Raw genomic sequence first — 17,423 nt, 5'->3', positions numbered from 1 at the left:
GGTGCAAAGGTGTGGAGGAAGAGGATGAGGATGGAGGCTGAGAGGATGAGGATGATGAACCTGCGGGGGAGGGGGAGCTTGAGGGGGGAGGAGAAGGGCAAGTTGAGCGGCATCGCAGGCAGGGGGCCGTTGTGTGGAGGTGGGGGAGGAGGCGGTGTTGTCCTGATCTCTGTGCGTGTCGAAAGTGTTCAGCCCGTCAGCCATGTACTCCACCACAAGATGTTGCAGATCCTTTCTCTCCTTCCCGCTCTTCCGGCTGATCGCCGCCCTCGACATTATTAACAAAGCCGCGATAGATAGGTTAGGCTCGGTCATTGCAACGCCACACTCTCGAGCCTATTTCACAAGCGCCACGCCCCATTTTCGTTCCTAACGTAACTATTATGTAACATTTCCTCTGTGCTCTCCAGTCTTTACTGAACCAACGGCCATCCAGGCCTTGTCACTTGACATACTGACAGGCGTATGTCTCGATGCCTGTTTCAATCCTTGAAAGGGGCGAGTCCTTTTGCTGTATATACGTTCTGATATTCCCTCTTACCTCACTTCAAAACGACAGGCCGGCGATTCCAGACGCCATACCCAGTTGTTGCCAACCCACAAAACCAGTAAACCGAACCAGCCAGCCACATCCCCCCTGAAAGTCCCACCTTTATAAATAGCTAATCTGGCATCATATCAGTTTGAGGAATCGCAATATCGGCATTCCCGGCAAACTCCTCTTCCACAGACGGATCGGCCACAACGGAACCCATCATCGGAACCACCAGTTCAGTCAACATAGTCAACAAGCACGCAAGGGCTTAAGTGGACCAAGCTATCACGGATCATACCGAGCCTATCATCCTCCAATTCTGAGATCTTGAAGTCAACAGCATATATCTCAAGAGGAACTCCCGCCGCCAATACATCAAAAGTCGACGCATCATTCTAAATACGACATCTGGACCAAGCCAAAAAACACCGAATCCAGCTCCGACTCTTCCCATCAACCTTATCAACAAACAGAGCCACATCACCATTGCTCTGCCCCAAGCAGTTACTATGGCAAAACGACGTACCTGTCTTCAGATCCGTAGATCCATCAAATACTTTCACACGCGTCAGCTTCCGATTCGCAAGGTCATTAGTATCGCTATCCTCAGCAACAAGCCCATGCATATGAACCTTATTCGCAGCAATGTAGGATTCCTTCCTCCCTCTCGAGGATGATAATAAGAACCGGATTGGACAAACAGAGACAAAATTATTCTCCGGTTTCATCGGCCGTTCCCTCCTGCTAAGCCATGGTGGACTTGCGCCACCTTACCAAGCGTATTTCCTCTTACATACGGACCAGTATCTCGTGCAACAGTCCTTCCAAATGACCCTTCAACGCCTAAATATCTTGGCACGGAGAGCAGAAATCTCCAACGACATTTTATGGACCCCATTTCAACTTTGCAACAGACTGCACTTTCACATATAATGGAGCCTCATTCAACTCTTATGCCTGTCGCTATCATGCAGACCGGTGAAAGGCCACAGCAGGCTCATACCAGACACTCTTCTTGGACATCTATCCATAGGCCGGTGTCACAACCCCCCATTGGTTCCTCAGCCTCCATGCCTTCCACACCACAGCAGACGTGGGCACCGACGGGATCCATACATGTGCAACATCCTCAAGCCGCTTCGGCCCCATCAGCTTTTGACCCTCATCTTCTCGGCTTTGGTGCAGATCAGACGGTCATAGCGTCTCAAGTCACATCAGGCCGCTCTGCGGATTACCAGTCCGTGCAGTCACAGCCGCCACATCTTTTCGGAAGCGAACTTCCGCCTGTGCATGCTACGGCTGATCCATCTTTTTCCCATTCATGGCCATCTGAACAAGGTCAAGTTCATCCTTCTGAGTCGCCTCAGGATCCATCCAATCAACAAGCATATCATCTATGGTCTCTCCTCAAAAGCGATTACCGAGGTCCTGGGGGGATGGTGCAGCCATCAAATGTAGCTGCTGTGCAAAGCGAACAACCTGCAGAAAATGTGATTAGAAGGTTCAGTGAGTAATATCCAGCACAACAGACGGTAGCCATTACTCATACGAGCTGGACAGACCCCCGGGCGTCCCTGTCTGCTGTTGGCCCGATGCATCCTCAATCTGCACCGAGCAGACCGCCCAGAAATCGAAAACGCGAACCAAGAGCGCATAGTGCCTTCAGAAAATCTGTAATCTCTTCACTGCCCCCGGTAACGCCCGCACGTCCCCTGCCACCTCGAGGTTCACAAGTTCCAGCGAGGTCTTCGCGATCAGGACGCAATATTCCTGCCTCTCAGCCGTACGCGCAGTTTCCTCACTTCTCTCCGTCTTTGCAACCTTCACAACCGACATATGGTTTTTTTTGCCAATCTCTGCCACTTGAAAAACAAACAGGCTCAGCAGTCGCGCAACAACCAGCAGATCGGCAGTCGGCCAGCTGTCGCGGGGGGAAAGAAGAACTTCGAAGTTCGGGGACAGAGTACAATGGGGAGCCCACAAAAAAGCCGTCGCAGAGAGACGGGATCGAACGTACCACTTGCATTGACAGCTCTTGGCCGAATGATCGAAAATCGTCTGAGCATGAGGGAAGAATACAAGAGCTCTGGCAAACTGCAAATCCTGTTATACCTTCCTCAACCCTCCCGCTTGGCCAGGAAGGGCTGCCGACTGTGACAGGCTATAACGAAACAAACCACCTTACTGAAAAGCAGACCGTTTCGGCTGAAAAGATGGAGGAGATATATCAGTCTTTTGAAGCTGGGCAGAGAAGACATACTCAGCAAGATCCAATGCAAGGGCATATATCTTCCGACACCCCGTCACAAATGAGTTCATCGTCCCAGACTCCAGCCGCCGCAGTCGCAGGCTGCGAAAGTGTTATGCCTGACGACTCGAGCTCTCATCCTATCTCTTCAATGCCGGTAGCCTCGACGGTACAGTCATTTTTGCCTGACCCACCTGTGGGCGATCCTCAACCATCTCGACCTGTTGTACCTCCAAGCACTGTCGGAGATGTGCAACCAGTCTTTGATCAACAGATCCGGATGAATCCTTCTGATCAAAAGATAACAACGTCATCAGGGCCAGATTTGAGCGATGGTGTCGGATCTGGAGATTATACAGTCCCATACACGGGCGCATCTCAATTGGAAACGTATCCCGCCCCTGATCCAGCAACGTGGGTCAACCAGTTTTTGGGACACACAAATACGGCCCCTGTCTCTTTATCGTCTTACCATGGTCAGCAGACGAGTTTGGGCTACGATAGCCAGCAATTATACGCACAACAGCCTCATATTGGTACATCCGCAGAACCAGGCTTGGCAATGCAACCTCCGGCCATGTATGGTGGGATGATTGCTGAGGATAATATGTCGGCGAATAAGGGCGGTGAGGGGAAATGGGGATCTACAGACGAGAAAGGGACTAGCCAGTCAACAGAATATCCTTCCCAAATTAACCCCATAATTAGTGATAACCCGTTTACAGTCAATCCCATCGACCTGCGATTGGGATCAGGCGGACAAGGGTGTCACCTCGAGTCCCAAGATGTCGTCGCCAAGGGATGGAACTTCTCTCAACCCATGAACTTTTCAATGTACCCGCCCTCATGATAAAGGTAAAACTGTGGCATCGTTGTCCTTTGACAGTAAAGACATAGAATTGAAAGAGGAGGTAATTGTCGAGACATAGAATTGATTTAAAAGCGGAGTTATTTACTTCTGAATATAGAGAATGGCGTTCCGCTGGCATTCATCTGTGGCCGGAGTTTAATGCATGTTTTTTATGATGTGAATGTTAAATCTCAGTCAATAGATGCTTTAAAAGGAGTGATTTGAGCAAGCGGGAGCCGAGTATGCTCTTGAAGCCTTATTATACTACGATACTCTAGGACGGACGGACGAAAAAGGGAATGAACACGAAATTTGTGACTGTATACATGGAACAGGCCTATATAAAAGCCTGCTATACATCTGTGGAAGAAAGGTCTGATTCTGCAGTATCATCTTGTGAATTGTTATGTCTTCTTGTTACCTCCGTATGCATAAACAGTGGTCGTTGTTTGCTTACCTTGAAAATGGTCGAAGACGGCTAAAATCCGTCCGTCACCTCGCGAAGTCCTATCTGTGACAAGCCGCTCCTCCGCTCCTCGGACCTCCTTCATGCCTCGTCAGACAGTCAATGTCCGTCGAGGGGGGCTTGTGTCGAACGGTTCGAACCTTACGTGGGTGGGTGGCTGAGTGACCTGAGTCTTCTCCATGACTTATCGATATTACGTAAACACACAGATGTTGCTTGTATCTATTCAGCGAACACACTTTCGTTTGCTGCTCTACTTTCCTTCTCTCGATAATCAACATCTACAGTGTTGCACTATTGCAGCCTTCTCATTACACGCTCATTTATTCGCGTGCCTTCAATTAATATTCGATATACACAATTAGCAATCCATCCAGCTACAGACCCAGTCATATAGCGCAACTATCGTGGAGAACCATGCCAACTCTTAAGTTCTGTGGCGAATGGTAAGCATCCTCTCTCCTTCTCCTATTTCGAACTCTATGCTGATATATATCAGCAACAACCTTCTTTACCCCAAAGTATGTCATTTAGATGATCTTTTTATCCACATTTGCCAGTTGAGGACGATTCAACGGACTGGTTCTTGTTTGCAAGTCAGAACCGCACGCTGACTAATATCACTTCAGTCCGATAACAACGCCAAAGTTCTCCTCTATCAGTGCCGGAATTGCAACTATACAGAAAATGCTACAGTAGAACCTGGAATGGCGGGATGTGTGTACAAGCATGATCTCTTAACGGTCGCCAGGTGAGTCACCTTCGTTGTGTATCTGGAGCATATGCGTCAAGCGAACACAGGTTTATCCTGTCGCTGCCGTACAAATCATTGCATGTAGTATAACGGGAGGTTGCTAATTTAGTGAATGCTTTCAGAGAACAACCCGGAGAAACGAAGGATCTGGACACGGATCCCACCCTTCAACGTTCGGCCATTGAGTGCCCCGCTTGTCATCATCATGGGTATGTCGTGCCGTTTAATGTTGGCCCCGCACCATTATCTTGTACCGCAACTAATTGCCAATCTGTAGTGCTGTTTTCTTCCAAGATCAGGGTCGTCGTATCACAACAAATATGACTCTTTTCTACTATTGCACCAACTGTAAACATCTTTTCCGAGATCCTACTGTCAGACACCGATAAGATTTGGTGATATATAGGCTGCATCATGCATCATGGTGTGTTGCCAGAAAGGGTCAATTCTTGAGCTATCTAGTTAGTTTCACGATGACGGCATAGTATTTGGAGGAGGGTGATAATCTTGGGACCCATGTTGTATAGACAATGATCGTAGCATGCAATAATAGAACTATAGTTATCTGCATCTGGAGATTACAGTAGTTTATGGGTTCTTTTACGGATCCTATGCTGATTTACAGAAGTTTAATATATCTAATTGATGACAACGTTAATCAACCCCTTGATCAGTATCTAAAATCATACCCCCTTCTTCTAAGTACGCCATGAGATCTTGCCACACCCTCGTCCCACCCTGAGGCAGATTTTCAGCCACTATCTTGCCCATCTTGGCCCTCTTAAGAGTCTCCTTATTTCCGACCATAATAAGTGCCTGACAAGTCGAGTATCACTTGTCAGTGCCAATCGGGCTAAAACATTACAACATGAGATACACTCACTCGTCTGGCTCTTGTCAGTCCAACATTGACTCGCCTCCAATCACCCAAAAAGCCGATATACCCACCGGCATTCGATCTAACAGTACTAAAAATGATTACTTCTTTCTCTCTCCCTTCAAAGCCGTCAACAGTCTTAATTTCCACATCTTGAATTTCTTCCGTTCGTTCATCTCCAAGGATTCTTTTGAGAGAATCTTGGGTCTCCGAGGCGAAAAGGGTTTCTGAAAGAACTTTGATCTGACCAAGATAAGGAGCGATGATACCAATTTGAGAACCTTTCAAATCCTAAAGTTAAAATGCCATCAGTCAAAGTGGTCACAATATTTGATTTTGTTGCACTTACGGGGTTCTTGTGGAGGAGATCAGTTACAACGTCTACGATAATTTCCGCTTCTCCCTCGTTGGCCATACTCTGTAAAACAGGGCTTTCAAGATGACTGTGATTCAGAAAGGTCAAATTGGTCTTCTCCCCCGACAACCTCAACTCGCCCGTAGACGGATCAGGAATTGGATCTTCCGGAATGAGGAAAGCTGTCTCGGGAGGAGGCCTTTCTGATGCGGGCGTGCCATTTTTGAGTAAGGAGGAGTAGAAGGTTTTGGAAGAAAAGGCGGCGAGGGAGGGGTGCATTCGATACTGTGTGTCAAGCATTATAGAAGGGACGTCTACCATTCAACTGTCAGACAAGAGCCATTCCATTCCAACGGTGATTGACTGACTTTTTTCATGGATCAGCCTTTCAAACAAGCTGGTCGACAATCCTCCGGCATGCGCATCCTGAGACACAATAACTGGAGGAAGTTGCTTATGATCACCGATAATGGCTACATGGGATGACTGAAGAGACTCTCATTAGACAAGACTTGCATTGGGGCAGTTGTAAAAATAAAATAAAAACTTACACCTTTCATCAGGGGTAAGAGAGTCAAGGGTTCGGTTGCCATACTCGCTTCATCTAAAAAAACTATGGGGAAGTCGATACTGTTGAGGTTGGCTGATATGGCCGATATGCAAGTCGTGCAAACCTGGTGCAGTATGAGTGTCGCTTCCGGCTGTCAGGCAATTAAGCTAGAGAAACATACCACGTCGGCATCGAGGAGCAGCTCCCGGGTTATACTTTGTTGTATACCCCAAATCTGTCTCCAAATTTTTTTCAACTCCGAGGATTTCTGCTGTCGTTCTGGATTACCTGAACAAAATTATCAGCTATCATTCAGTCTGTTAGATTACTTGAACATACCAAAATCCAATCTGAAGATTTCATCCTTGAGTCTTTTAGTTTTCTCAGTCATGGTCTGCACACAGGTCCACATGGGGTGGCTTTCCATTTTAATCCCCAAGGTATACTGCTTCAGATCGGTAGGGACTCTTTCGGCCATTCCTGTTCTAATGGCCTTGACTCCATGTTTTACCATACCTGCTAAAAGATTGTCGACAGCGACGTTGGTATGGGCGCAAACAAGAATAGGATGGGGAATCTGGAAATGATGCTTGAGGAGCTTGATAGTTTCGACGATGACACGAGTCTTGCCCGTACCGGGAGGCTAATGCTTGTCAGTTACTTAGATTCTGTGAGGGTCTGAGACGATATAACTTACGCCTTGGACTAGAGATAATGCCTCGCTCAACATCATTCCCATGGCCCGCAACTGAGTCCGGTTCAAAGGGACATAGGGATCACCCTCAACTTCCACAGGGGTCTCTCGCTCAGAACGATGTCTCTCCGCCCAACTTCTTATCAACGTATTTCTGTTCAAAATACCACTCTTTTTGGTTTCGCCGGTGCCAGAGGCTAGATGAGGTTTTGGGATGGCATCGAGATCTGTCGGTGATAAAGCGTGGGCGTTTGAAACAAAACCATCGGACTTGGCATTTGAAATAGGAGACGAAGAGTCACTGGGGGATGATGCTGATGGGACAGGAGGGCAAAAATCTTTCGAGAAGGCCCTTAATAGAGTCTCTCGAAGACTGGTGCCTTTGAGAATAGCTTGGTTTGACGGAGCAGCTGACGAGGGTGTAGAGACCACCAAAGGATTTTTCTTGGGCATATCAAGTGGGAACTGGGGATAGGATTCGAAAGAGTCCTCGACATAATCAGACACGTCTTGTTCAAGAGGATTGTTGTTCAGAAAGCTCATCGCCTCAAGCTGTTTCCTATACACATAGTCTGAGTGGCCAATATCAAGCCTGCAATCGGTTCTCATCAGCTTTCAGTTTCTTTACGAGCCTTAGCTCAGGGACACTCACCGCCATACACCTTGACGTATATCTGGTATGGGCACAGGACTCAATACCTGGACGACTCCCTTGGTCTTGGAGTTCACGGTAGCTAGAATAGGTCTGGATTCGTCGTCTTTGACAGCATCTTGGAAAGGATGAGTTCTTGAGAGCATGACATACTGGCCGAACCTTTCCTTGACTTTAGCACCACTCACAATCACTACCGCTGAAAGGACTCACGTAAACTTTGCAGCGTCAATCATGGTACCCTTTCCTCTGACGAACGAATATATAAAGGACCGTTCTCCCTGAGAATTATGCTTCTGGGAAACTTCATCTCCTCTTACGTTGACAAGTGTGTAGCCAGCCTTGACAAGTTTTTCTGTACTCCACTCTTCCAGCCTTTGATTGAATAGCCTGGCTTCTTCTTGTAGTTCTGCTTTGAGAAGCTGACTGAAGTGTCTCCGGTATCGCTCCAAAGCAATGGATAAAGGATGATCACTCGGAAGCTTGGTCACAACCGGTTGGTATCTACGAGGTTGTTTAGCGAACATCCAATGACGGTTACGGGGTCGGAGGTGTGGGGGGAGTGGACGCCTCAGTTGACCAAGCGCGCGAGCACGCCAATCGAATCGAGTGTTGCCGTCAAGCGGGTATCCATCCGCTGCGAGAGGCATAGCAGGAATATTTGACGTAAGAGCCGTATCATCAACTGATGATGTATCACTTTCGATTGTAAAATTGAAGACGGGCGGAGTGATTTCTCTCTTCCTGGGTAGATGATGGGGAGCGGCAAAGAAGTCGGGAAATTCTTCCATTGGCGGAGCTGGGGATAATGGTATGTTTAGAGCCTCATCCCAGCTGATATTCTCATCTGGTGGGGTATAATCGGCATCAACCCAGCCCTTAATCTCGTCTAGTTTTCCCATCTTCAGATTTTCCAGATGGAAATTAGGAGAGACCTCCTCAGCAAAGACATCGCCAAAATGCTGATCGTCAGCAGCAACAGAAAGCTGCTGAAGCTCTGCGTCACTGACTTGGGTTTCAGTCCTTGTGGGTAGTACATTTGCTGCTTGCTTCGGTTGATTTTCGAAATCTGGACTGTTGCGAAAACGTGGCGTGCGAAAAGCTGGTGCTAAACGAGTAGTCGGTGTAAATTCATCCGTTTTCCTGGGTACAGGTGTTGCCCAAGGTTGAGAAGGTGGCGGAGGTGATGGCCAACGATGGCTGGTAGAGAAATTCCAGTCTGGCAAAGGTTGAGCACGATCTGCCGACGAGATGTGAAACGCGCGATTCCTAGAGGTGAACTGGCGATCCCCACCCGTCGTTGGAAGCCAAGCACGCGCAGACAGATATTTGACGGGGGATTTGCAAGTGGCCTTGTGAAATGGTGAATACAAGGCGTGGCTGCTCTGTAATATAGTCGGCCTGGAGGAGGCGCGTGTGCCCCCGGGTCGTGCCCGGAGCGAAGTGAGGCTTTGTGGGCGTCGCAGTTTGGCGGATGGCGGACGACGGACGGCGAGAGGGAAGCTATGGATATGACGGCGGCATGTGTCTATTTATGCGGAGGAAGGAAGGAAGGAACAATAGGGTATAAGAACATTTGTTGACAGTTCCAGGGGGAATGTAACAAAAATCCTTCAGGCACCACTCTCATCTAGCCACACGTCACACATCAAAGCAATATATGCGTTGTATGCATTCTATTCTATTCACATACTGATAAATGATAACGAAAGAAACCTCCATCTCATCTATGCTGTAGCCTGTAATTCCTATCTATTGATACACCCATAATAATCAGTATGATCCTCTACTTCTACAACTACTCCTATCTACGTTCGAGGCACTCGGTCGTCAACGAAAGGATGAGGACCCTGGGTGACGTTGAGGTCAACAATGTTGCCGGTAGAAAGGTCATAGAGCTATATGGGCATCAGTCAATGGGCCATGCCATAGTCACAGAATGCAACTCACCCAGCCGTGGACAAAAACTTCTCGGAACTCGCCCTTCCTGGCCTTTTCCCAAGCTTCCTGAATAGTCTACATTTGCTATGAGTGATCCATAGCCCTAATCAATGAGGGGCAAGCTTACAGGGCTGTCAACAACGTTCTTTACGGCCATCTTGACGTTCTCCTTGATCAAGTCGTTCACATCGCTTCCCTCGGGTAAAGAATGCTTCAGCCTGATGATGGGTTCGAGATATCGCACCAAAGGAGTCGCGCCGGGGTTTTCCACAGTCGGGATAGGCTGGTCAAACGCAGCAATACAGCCACCGCAACCGGTGTGACCAACAACCATGACTAATGGCGTCCCAAGTCAGTCTATAGAGACTTGGCAATACCATAGGGGCGGAAGATTCTTACCGTGAGTGACACCAACGTTCATGATGGCGTAGTTGAGAAGAGCCTGGGAAGAGTCGTCCTCGGGCTTGAACTGGTTGGCAACGTTCCTCTACAGGCAACCAAGCTTTTGTTAGCCCCTTCATTTCGCAGCGCATCTTGTGCACAGGCAACGATGACCGAAAGTCGGGAGGGTAGAAACATACCTGGACAAACACGTCTCCGGGTTTACGAGCCATGATTGTAACCTCTGGAACTCGAGAGTCGGCGCATCCGATCCAAAGAAAGTTGGGCGCCTGCATTATCATGAATTAGCTTTTACGATGTGCTTCGAACGTTCCAGAGACAGGAACTGCTCACCTGACCCATGACCTGCTCGGCCATGAACTCGGGCTCCTCAGAAGTGACTTTTCTGGCCCAGTACCTGTTGCCTTCGAGGACTTCCCTAATCTCCTTGAACTTCTGGGCAGCCACAGAGTGCCCAAGATCCATGTCAATCTCCTCGGAGGGCTTGAGGGGTTCGGCGTGGAAAGGCATGTTGGCGATGCTGGTGGTGTTTATAGATCTGGAGGAACAAATGGTGGGAAGCTGAAGGAGACCGAATGTGGGTCTGGGAAGTGTGCTGAATGAAAAGTGGGCTCTGTGGGAGGCCAGTCGAGTTCTATATAGCGACTGTGTAATGGGAGAGATGGCTCTGACGTGTGATGTGGGTATTTTCGCGGTGGATAGCGGGCAACGAAGGCTCGCGGAGCGGGGTATTGTGGATATATGCACCGCGTGCGGTAGAGATGGTTGGTCGGAAGGAACGGGGGCCGGGAAAGGTGGCTGGGAGCGGAGAGCTGGATGTGCTGAAAAAGAAGACGCAGCGACAAAAGCTGTCAACAGATTTATAGGCTTTATCGGCCAATGACCCAAAAAAAAACCCCAACGGCCAACCTCGATTGCCTCGTTTTAATTTACGTGCCTGCGGAATGTTCCTGGCCCTTGAAACCAAGAGCGGCATGAGCCGGCCCACGCTAACACGCACTCGTGCCTACTGCACTAAAGGGCGTTTCCCATAGGCGGATCCTTCTCATGCCGATACGGAGAAACGGAATGCCGTTTGCATTCCCCGCAATCCGCCGGTACTCCCCAACAAGAACACATGTAACCAGGTCAGTCACCCTTTTTCCGAGGTTTCTTTGCTCAAGAACTCTGAGCTTACTTCTGTTCTTCAGTTTTCCGAGTCGCTGGAAACTGAAAAACAGAACGAGTCATTACTGCTCGCTACTGCTGGAGGTGTCTCATAAATTCGCTGTTGTGCCTTCTCATTTATTTGTTCGTCGGACGAATAGAGACATTCGAGATGATTCATTTATCATTGATCCATCTATATCTTCTCATGTATGTTCTCGAATTTTATTACTTGACAGGGAGTCAATATACTACACCTACTTGTGCTATATTATGATTCCCCTACAATAATCAAGGTGCGGCGTATAATTGGCTTCTTATCACCTGCAAAGCAACATTCAGAATGCCATTTATTAATGCCCTTCAGACTTCTCCGTTTGTTTGCTTGCATTCACGACAGGGTGGCTGTTATTAACGCTTCATTCGCCTATGCTCATAAGCAAGTCTGTTCTAGTCCAGTAAACTCGAACTTTCCATTTTTCATATTATCGTACTTCAGATTCCTCAAGCAATGGCCTCCATCTCGGTTTGCTTGCGTCTCAACTTGTCACTGTTTTCACTTGTGGCAAGCAAAATGTGCAGGGATGATCCGAGCTAACTCTCGGGAAATGTTTGGCCTCATCGTCATACACCTCAAGCCCAAACCCAGTGACCTTGTCGAGTTGAAGAGGGCGTACAAGCGCAGCCTCATCGACAATGCTAGGGCCTCGGGCAGTCATCATTAGAACGGCAGATGTTCCATCGTGGCGAAAAAAAGCAGAATCAGAGAAGATGAGATGCTTGTTAGTGACCGTTTCCACAGGGACGCTGAACGACATCAAGTCGAGAAGCTCAACCAAACAGCTTAAATACTCAGTTACAATATCTTTTTTCTTTCTACTAAGCCAAGCTTTCATTTGTCTGTTGTAATACAACACTCTCATATCAAACGCCTTTGCTTGTCTTACAAGAGCGGATTCTTCGATACCGTGCATGCCGGCAATTCCCAATATTTTGCCCTCGGGACGATGTGAAAGTGAGACACGAAAGTTGAACGTGCCCCCCTTGGCGCGAGTAAACGAAGAGGGAGGGCTGCCGAAGAGTATCGAGAAGGAGGGAGAACTGTCGAAGAGTATCGAGGAGGAAAGAGTACCTGGGGAAGCTGAGAAATCGTCATGTTGATAAGAATGCAGCTGGGATATCGACGCGATTTTTGATCAATGCGAATAATGGAGAGTAGATTCAGCGATAGACTTGCACATCGGTGTTCTCCTGATTTCAAGCTTTTTATATCTTTATCACTGTCATTTTTTTGTATGTCGATATGAAGGAGAAGAGAGAGAAGTTACTGATAAGATGACTGAAATCATTTTCCAATCCAGCTCTTTCGTCTACAGAGATGATCGGTCACCCGCTGTTGGATTTTTCTTTATAGCGCTGGTAAGTTTGAGGATGCCTTCCGATTTGCCTGTATGATCAGTCTGGCCCTCAACGACTCAACACAAGCTCACTGTTGCTTCGTTTTCTACCTTTTTTGCTCATTATACGTACACTATGTCTCTATATATTACGTATTATCGGCTATTCGTTTGTTGTTGACATTTCTCAGCCACCGTGGGAAAGCAGCTAGGCACGTCGACGTGACCGTAGACTGCGACGAGGTCGACCAAAAGAATCGTTGAGATGGGTTGTTGTCAAGATGTCTCAACTGAAGATATTCCTCAAGAAGACCACTGACCGGCTGTAGCAAATGTCTCGTCAAAGCCTATCTAGCCCAGCCTTGGGACAACGGAAAGGCCTCATAAGCCACACTGTCGATTTAGTCCGAGCATTGCTATTCGACCGACGATATTTTTGGCACACTGCCTTCCTCCTCTTTCTGGGTGAAGTTGCGTTGAGCCTTTTAGTGATATGGAAGATTCCTTGTAAGTATATTTGAAAACCTACGGATCGATATTGACTGCTTCGGAAGATACCAAGATAGACTGGCCGGCATACATGCAACAAGTAGACATGTTCCTTGCCGGCGAAAGGGATTATTCCAAGATTGAGGGAGAGACAGGACCTCTGGTGTACGTCTGTCATTTCTTCAACGTCCATGATGCCAATCATATTTGTAATTCAGTTATCCAGCCTTGCACTTGTACATATACACTGCCTTCCACCGTCTCTTGCCCTCCATCGAAAATGTTCGCCCAGCCCAATTCGTCTTTCTCGGGTTCTATCTCGCCACGTACTTGGCTATCTCCACGATCTACTATCTCGCAGGGCGCCCGTCAAATGGTGGCCATCATTTTCCGCAGGTATTACTCATTCCTTTGACCCTCTCTAAGAGGGCCCACTCAATATTCTTGCTTCGACTGTTCAATGATCCTATCGCTATGCTCATCTTCTATCTTTCCGTGATTGCTTTCCAGATTGGTGGCCGGAAGGGCTGGAGACTAGGATGCGTGCTTTTCAGGTCAGTATCCTGGCCTAAGCGTCATTTCCATGGCTAATTCCATTAGTCTCGCACTGGGAGTCAAGATGAACATCCTCAATTTTTTGCCAGGTCTACTCGTTCTTCTTTTCCAATATCGCGGCATTGTTGGCACAGTGGAAGGTCTCTCAATCATCGGTCTTATCCAGTTCCTTCTTCCTGCTCCATTTTTCTTTTCGAAAAGCAACCCTTACCTCATTAGAGCATATTTCACTTCGGCTTTTGATTTCTCACGACAATTCTTGTATGAATGGACTGTCAACTGGAGGTTCATCAGTGAAGAGACATTCTTGAGCAGAGAGAGGGCCGTGACTCTACTTGCAGGACATGTGAGTAGTGCGAACGGGAATTGCACATGGCACTGACTTGGACATCACAATGTAGCTTACCGTCTTGGGGTTATTTGCAGCATTTAAATGGTCACCGGTGCCCGGTGGCACTTTGAGGGTACTGCGGAAGGGGTTCTCTGACCCGCTAAATCAAGCTTTAGAGGTTTCACAGGTTCCAGCCTATCGTATGTGCTCTGATTACAGAACACGATTAACTTATTAACACTGCATCAGACATTCCATTAGTCTTATTTTCTGCCAATCTTATAGGCATGCTCTTTGCCCGTTCTTTGCACTACCAGTTCCACTCGTGGTATTTCCACCAGTTACCTTTCTTGCTCTATTCAGGTGCTGGTTGGGGAAATATGTTGACTAGGTGAGTCATCTGCGGTTTTGAACACATCAGCTCACACAAAATAGTGTCCTCATATGGGTTACTGTGCAGTATGCGTGGGAAACAGCCCCATCCACCATAAGTACTTCTGCTGCGCTTTTAGCTGGGCACGGGGCAATGGTTTTTGGACTTTTCTTTCATGGAATGAAACGCCCATCATCAAGCCAGAAATCTAAGGCTAAATAATTTTCGACATATTGTGACGTAGCTACTGTTTGCATGGATAGGAAACAACTACATGTAATGATAATAATAATAGTACACTTTAAATTTTCTATTTTGTCAAACGAATATTCCCTTGACTCTCAAAGAAGCGTCTCACATCCCACCAGTTGTTCCTTCTTCTCTCACCGACGTCCCAATCTCTCAAAGCAACTTCTGTTGCGTTCTCGCCACGACCTTCTTCCACATCGGTCTGCAAAGAGCTATTATCCTCCCCACGTATGATCGCTCCGAGACCGAGAGGCCCGTCACTTCGGCTTCTTCGATTTCTTTCCCTTTCCCCATGATGATGCTCACTCATACTTCCCGATCGCAAGGCGAATCCTGGACTCGCCGCTCCTAAGCCAATGGAGAAGCCCATGGGCGCAGCATGAGGACCAATGTCGGGGAGAAGAGACCCATATCTGGGGCCTCTATGGTGGTGATGATGAGCATGTGAAAGTGAATGAGAATGGGTATGGAAGGAACGAGGAGACATGGGCGAGTGAGGAGAAGATGGCGATGGAGCAAAGACTGGTTGATAGTGCCCAGTTGGTGTGGGGGGTACAGAGACAGTCCCTATGTCATGATGGGGAAGCGGCCAGAGACTTTCATCGTCTTCTGGTTCTTCTGTAGTCCCTCGGCCCAGCAAAGTCGCTCCTTCCCCAGCTTCCACTTCGTCTCTGCTCTCATGTGACGAGATGGAAGTGCTATCCGACATCACGTCTTCCTCAGCCCATGTACCCACTTCTACACTGCCTTCAGGTTGAATAGCCGAGACAATCCATACACCGAGCAGAAGAATGGCAGTGCCAAAAGAGACAAGAAGAATTTGATAAGTTGCGAGTTGCCCGAATTGGTTATAAAAGATCAGTCCATCTGCTCCATATTAATTTTTGCCCTGCACGTCTTGAGGTTACAACACTTACCAAAAATCGAGGATAAATTGAAGAAACAGAATGCCAACGGACACACTAACGCCGGCCCTGTAAATTTCAAGCTGTGATGCAGATACCAGATCTGCGCGACGGCAATGACGCTCATCCCCAACATCAGGGCCCATGTTTGAGGTCTTGCAAATTCATTACGACCGACGCCTGTTCGCCAATGATCGACGGTTTTCATGAATAGTTCAACTGTTGCCTTCGCCAGAACAAGGCATAATCCGGAGAGTGTACCTGCCGCAGCGGCAAAAGCAAGGCCGCAGAGGGTAAGGGTGTGAGTGTGGGAAGATTCGGCGGTGGATTTGGGCGACACCTCTTGAATGCGAGGTGAAATAGAAAGTGAAAGGGGTTTCTGCACAGACGGGCTTTTCAAAGTAAGGCGAGGGTTAGGCTTCGCGTATTCATCTTCATGGTCATCAGAGTTGGAAGTTGATCGATGTCGAGGGTTTGTGGAGCGGAAAGGAATGGCAATAGTCGAGCGGGGAGAAGCGTAATTGCTTGGTACGGAGACAGGACTTGATGCACCGGACAAGGAGATCTGGTTCGACTGATGCCGGTAGACGTGCCAGCTTGCAATGTGGGCCTGGAGTCAATAGTCAGAACCATGACACTGAACCAATGCCCTTACTTACCGCTGCCAAGACCGCTGCGACCGCAATCAAAACGATTGTAAAGAAAGCTACAAATGGGCCTCTTTTAAGCAGTAACAGTAGCTCGTCCAGGCCGTGTTCCTCATCAGGAACTACGCCAAATACAGCAATCATAACCGCCCCCCCAGCTACTAACGCTGTGCCGACCACCCAACTCATACCAAACTTGTCGCCCAAAAGCACATGGGCAAATAGGGCATTGAAGACCAGCGAGATGGCCCCCAAGGGTGCCAGGATAACAATGGGTAGCGCGTCCAGCTGGAAGAGCGTGGCAAAGACATTGGAAGTCATATATATGATGAAGCCGATAAGCCATAGCGGGCGCCGTATTGCTGGTCGACGAGCAGGCAAGGGTAAAAGATCTTCCTGAATGTGAGATTTACGCTGAATAGTAAGGCCTGAAGCAAATCGGGAAGTTTAGCCTACTTGAGAGCATTTCCCAGTATCTCTTCTTACTCACCCAGCGATTGCACGAAAGAACAAGCCAGGCCAATCAAAATGGCAACAAAGACTGGGATACCGCGCATAGCTGCTATCGTCAAGCCAAATAATAAGGATCTTGCGGTGCAACGACACAAAACACTACTGAATGGATTTCAGTGTGTTGAGAAGGCCGGCCTATGCAGGCATCAACGTGTCGGAGCTGAGGATATGGACAGAAATGAAACGGATAATAAGCGGATGTAGTGAATTTCCACCGACTAGAGTTCGAGCGGGACAACCAACTCGTTTCCCCCCCACCAACGCGAGCCACGTCTAGTAGAACGCGTTCGAATGAACAAACATAGATCGGGACAACATGTCATTTTGACATGTTATAATTTCGGACACACCCCCTCCTTCCAATTTTGGTAATTTCTAACGGTCATTCGAGAGTTTAACAACGCCGAGCGCTGGAGGGCTGGTTGGGAGCAGAGTACACTCGTATGGCATCCTTGAACGCCGCCAATGCCTTCAGCCGGGTGGATAGAAAGGCA

At 48.1% G+C, this 17,423-nt stretch overlaps 8 protein-coding genes across 8 annotated transcripts in view; 3 read left to right on the top strand and 5 right to left on the bottom strand.

Annotated features, from left to right (window-relative positions):
* CNBI2100 (hypothetical protein) overlaps nucleotides 1-113 on the bottom strand; it is a gene marked incomplete at both ends in the record, with an annotated part of 2,554 nt that extends 2,441 nt beyond the window's left edge. Inside the window, one exon of the mRNA XM_768503.1 lies at nucleotides 1-113. This exon is cut by the window's left edge and continues 480 nt beyond it. Within this exon, the coding sequence (XP_773596.1) occupies nucleotides 1-113 (113 nt within the window).
* A 2,014-nt stretch (nucleotides 114-2,127) lies between these two features.
* CNBI2090 (hypothetical protein) lies at nucleotides 2,128-3,633 on the top strand (the record flags this gene model as incomplete). Its single annotated transcript, XM_768502.1, has 1 exon — nucleotides 2,128-3,633. The coding sequence occupies one exon, from the start codon at nucleotides 2,128-2,130 to the stop codon at nucleotides 3,631-3,633; it is 1,506 nt and encodes a 501-aa protein (XP_773595.1).
* An 883-nt stretch (nucleotides 3,634-4,516) lies between these two features.
* Nucleotides 4,517-5,242, top strand: CNBI2080 (hypothetical protein; the record flags this gene model as incomplete). Its single annotated transcript, XM_768501.1, has 5 exons — nucleotides 4,517-4,545; nucleotides 4,599-4,620; nucleotides 4,729-4,850; nucleotides 4,976-5,062; nucleotides 5,131-5,242. The coding sequence occupies 5 exons, from the start codon at nucleotides 4,517-4,519 to the stop codon at nucleotides 5,240-5,242; spliced, it is 372 nt and encodes a 123-aa protein (XP_773594.1).
* Nucleotides 5,243-5,507: 265 nt separating this feature from the next.
* CNBI2070 (hypothetical protein) lies at nucleotides 5,508-8,883 on the bottom strand (the record flags this gene model as incomplete). The annotated part of the gene is made up of 10 exons (XM_768500.1): nucleotides 5,508-5,669; nucleotides 5,737-6,021; nucleotides 6,080-6,399; nucleotides 6,454-6,571; nucleotides 6,637-6,759; nucleotides 6,817-6,923; nucleotides 6,975-7,278; nucleotides 7,333-7,921; nucleotides 7,982-8,143; nucleotides 8,195-8,883. 10 exons carry the CDS (start codon nucleotides 8,881-8,883, stop codon nucleotides 5,508-5,510), a joined length of 2,859 nt encoding a protein of 952 aa, XP_773593.1.
* Nucleotides 8,884-9,789: 906 nt separating this feature from the next.
* Nucleotides 9,790-10,834, bottom strand: CNBI2060 (hypothetical protein; the record flags this gene model as incomplete). The annotated part of the gene is made up of 6 exons (XM_768499.1): nucleotides 9,790-9,879; nucleotides 9,932-9,988; nucleotides 10,050-10,258; nucleotides 10,322-10,409; nucleotides 10,504-10,593; nucleotides 10,658-10,834. 6 exons carry the CDS (start codon nucleotides 10,832-10,834, stop codon nucleotides 9,790-9,792), a joined length of 711 nt encoding a protein of 236 aa, XP_773592.1.
* Nucleotides 10,835-12,009: 1,175 nt separating this feature from the next.
* On the bottom strand, nucleotides 12,010-12,393 carry CNBI2050 (hypothetical protein; the record flags this gene model as incomplete). Its single annotated transcript, XM_768498.1, has 1 exon — nucleotides 12,010-12,393. The coding sequence occupies one exon, from the start codon at nucleotides 12,391-12,393 to the stop codon at nucleotides 12,010-12,012; it is 384 nt and encodes a 127-aa protein (XP_773591.1).
* An 806-nt stretch (nucleotides 12,394-13,199) lies between these two features.
* Nucleotides 13,200-14,837, top strand: CNBI2040 (hypothetical protein; the record flags this gene model as incomplete). The annotated part of the gene is made up of 7 exons (XM_768497.1): nucleotides 13,200-13,374; nucleotides 13,422-13,521; nucleotides 13,575-13,910; nucleotides 13,957-14,257; nucleotides 14,313-14,442; nucleotides 14,492-14,633; nucleotides 14,678-14,837. The coding sequence occupies 7 exons, from the start codon at nucleotides 13,200-13,202 to the stop codon at nucleotides 14,835-14,837; spliced, it is 1,344 nt and encodes a 447-aa protein (XP_773590.1).
* Nucleotides 14,838-14,925: 88 nt separating this feature from the next.
* On the bottom strand, nucleotides 14,926-16,973 carry CNBI2030 (hypothetical protein; the record flags this gene model as incomplete). The annotated part of the gene is made up of 4 exons (XM_768496.1): nucleotides 14,926-15,731; nucleotides 15,782-16,379; nucleotides 16,429-16,844; nucleotides 16,907-16,973. 4 exons carry the CDS (start codon nucleotides 16,971-16,973, stop codon nucleotides 14,926-14,928), a joined length of 1,887 nt encoding a protein of 628 aa, XP_773589.1.
* Nucleotides 16,974-17,423: the final 450 nt, after the last annotated feature.

This window comes from Cryptococcus neoformans, chromosome 9 (genome assembly GCF_000149385.1).
Source record: "Cryptococcus neoformans var. neoformans B-3501A chromosome 9, whole genome shotgun sequence".
In the NCBI taxonomy this organism is placed as follows: Eukaryota; Fungi; Basidiomycota; class Tremellomycetes; order Tremellales; family Cryptococcaceae; genus Cryptococcus; species Cryptococcus deneoformans.
Note: the sequence above shows the minus strand (reverse complement) of the source record. Positions and strands in the feature narration are given on the sequence as shown.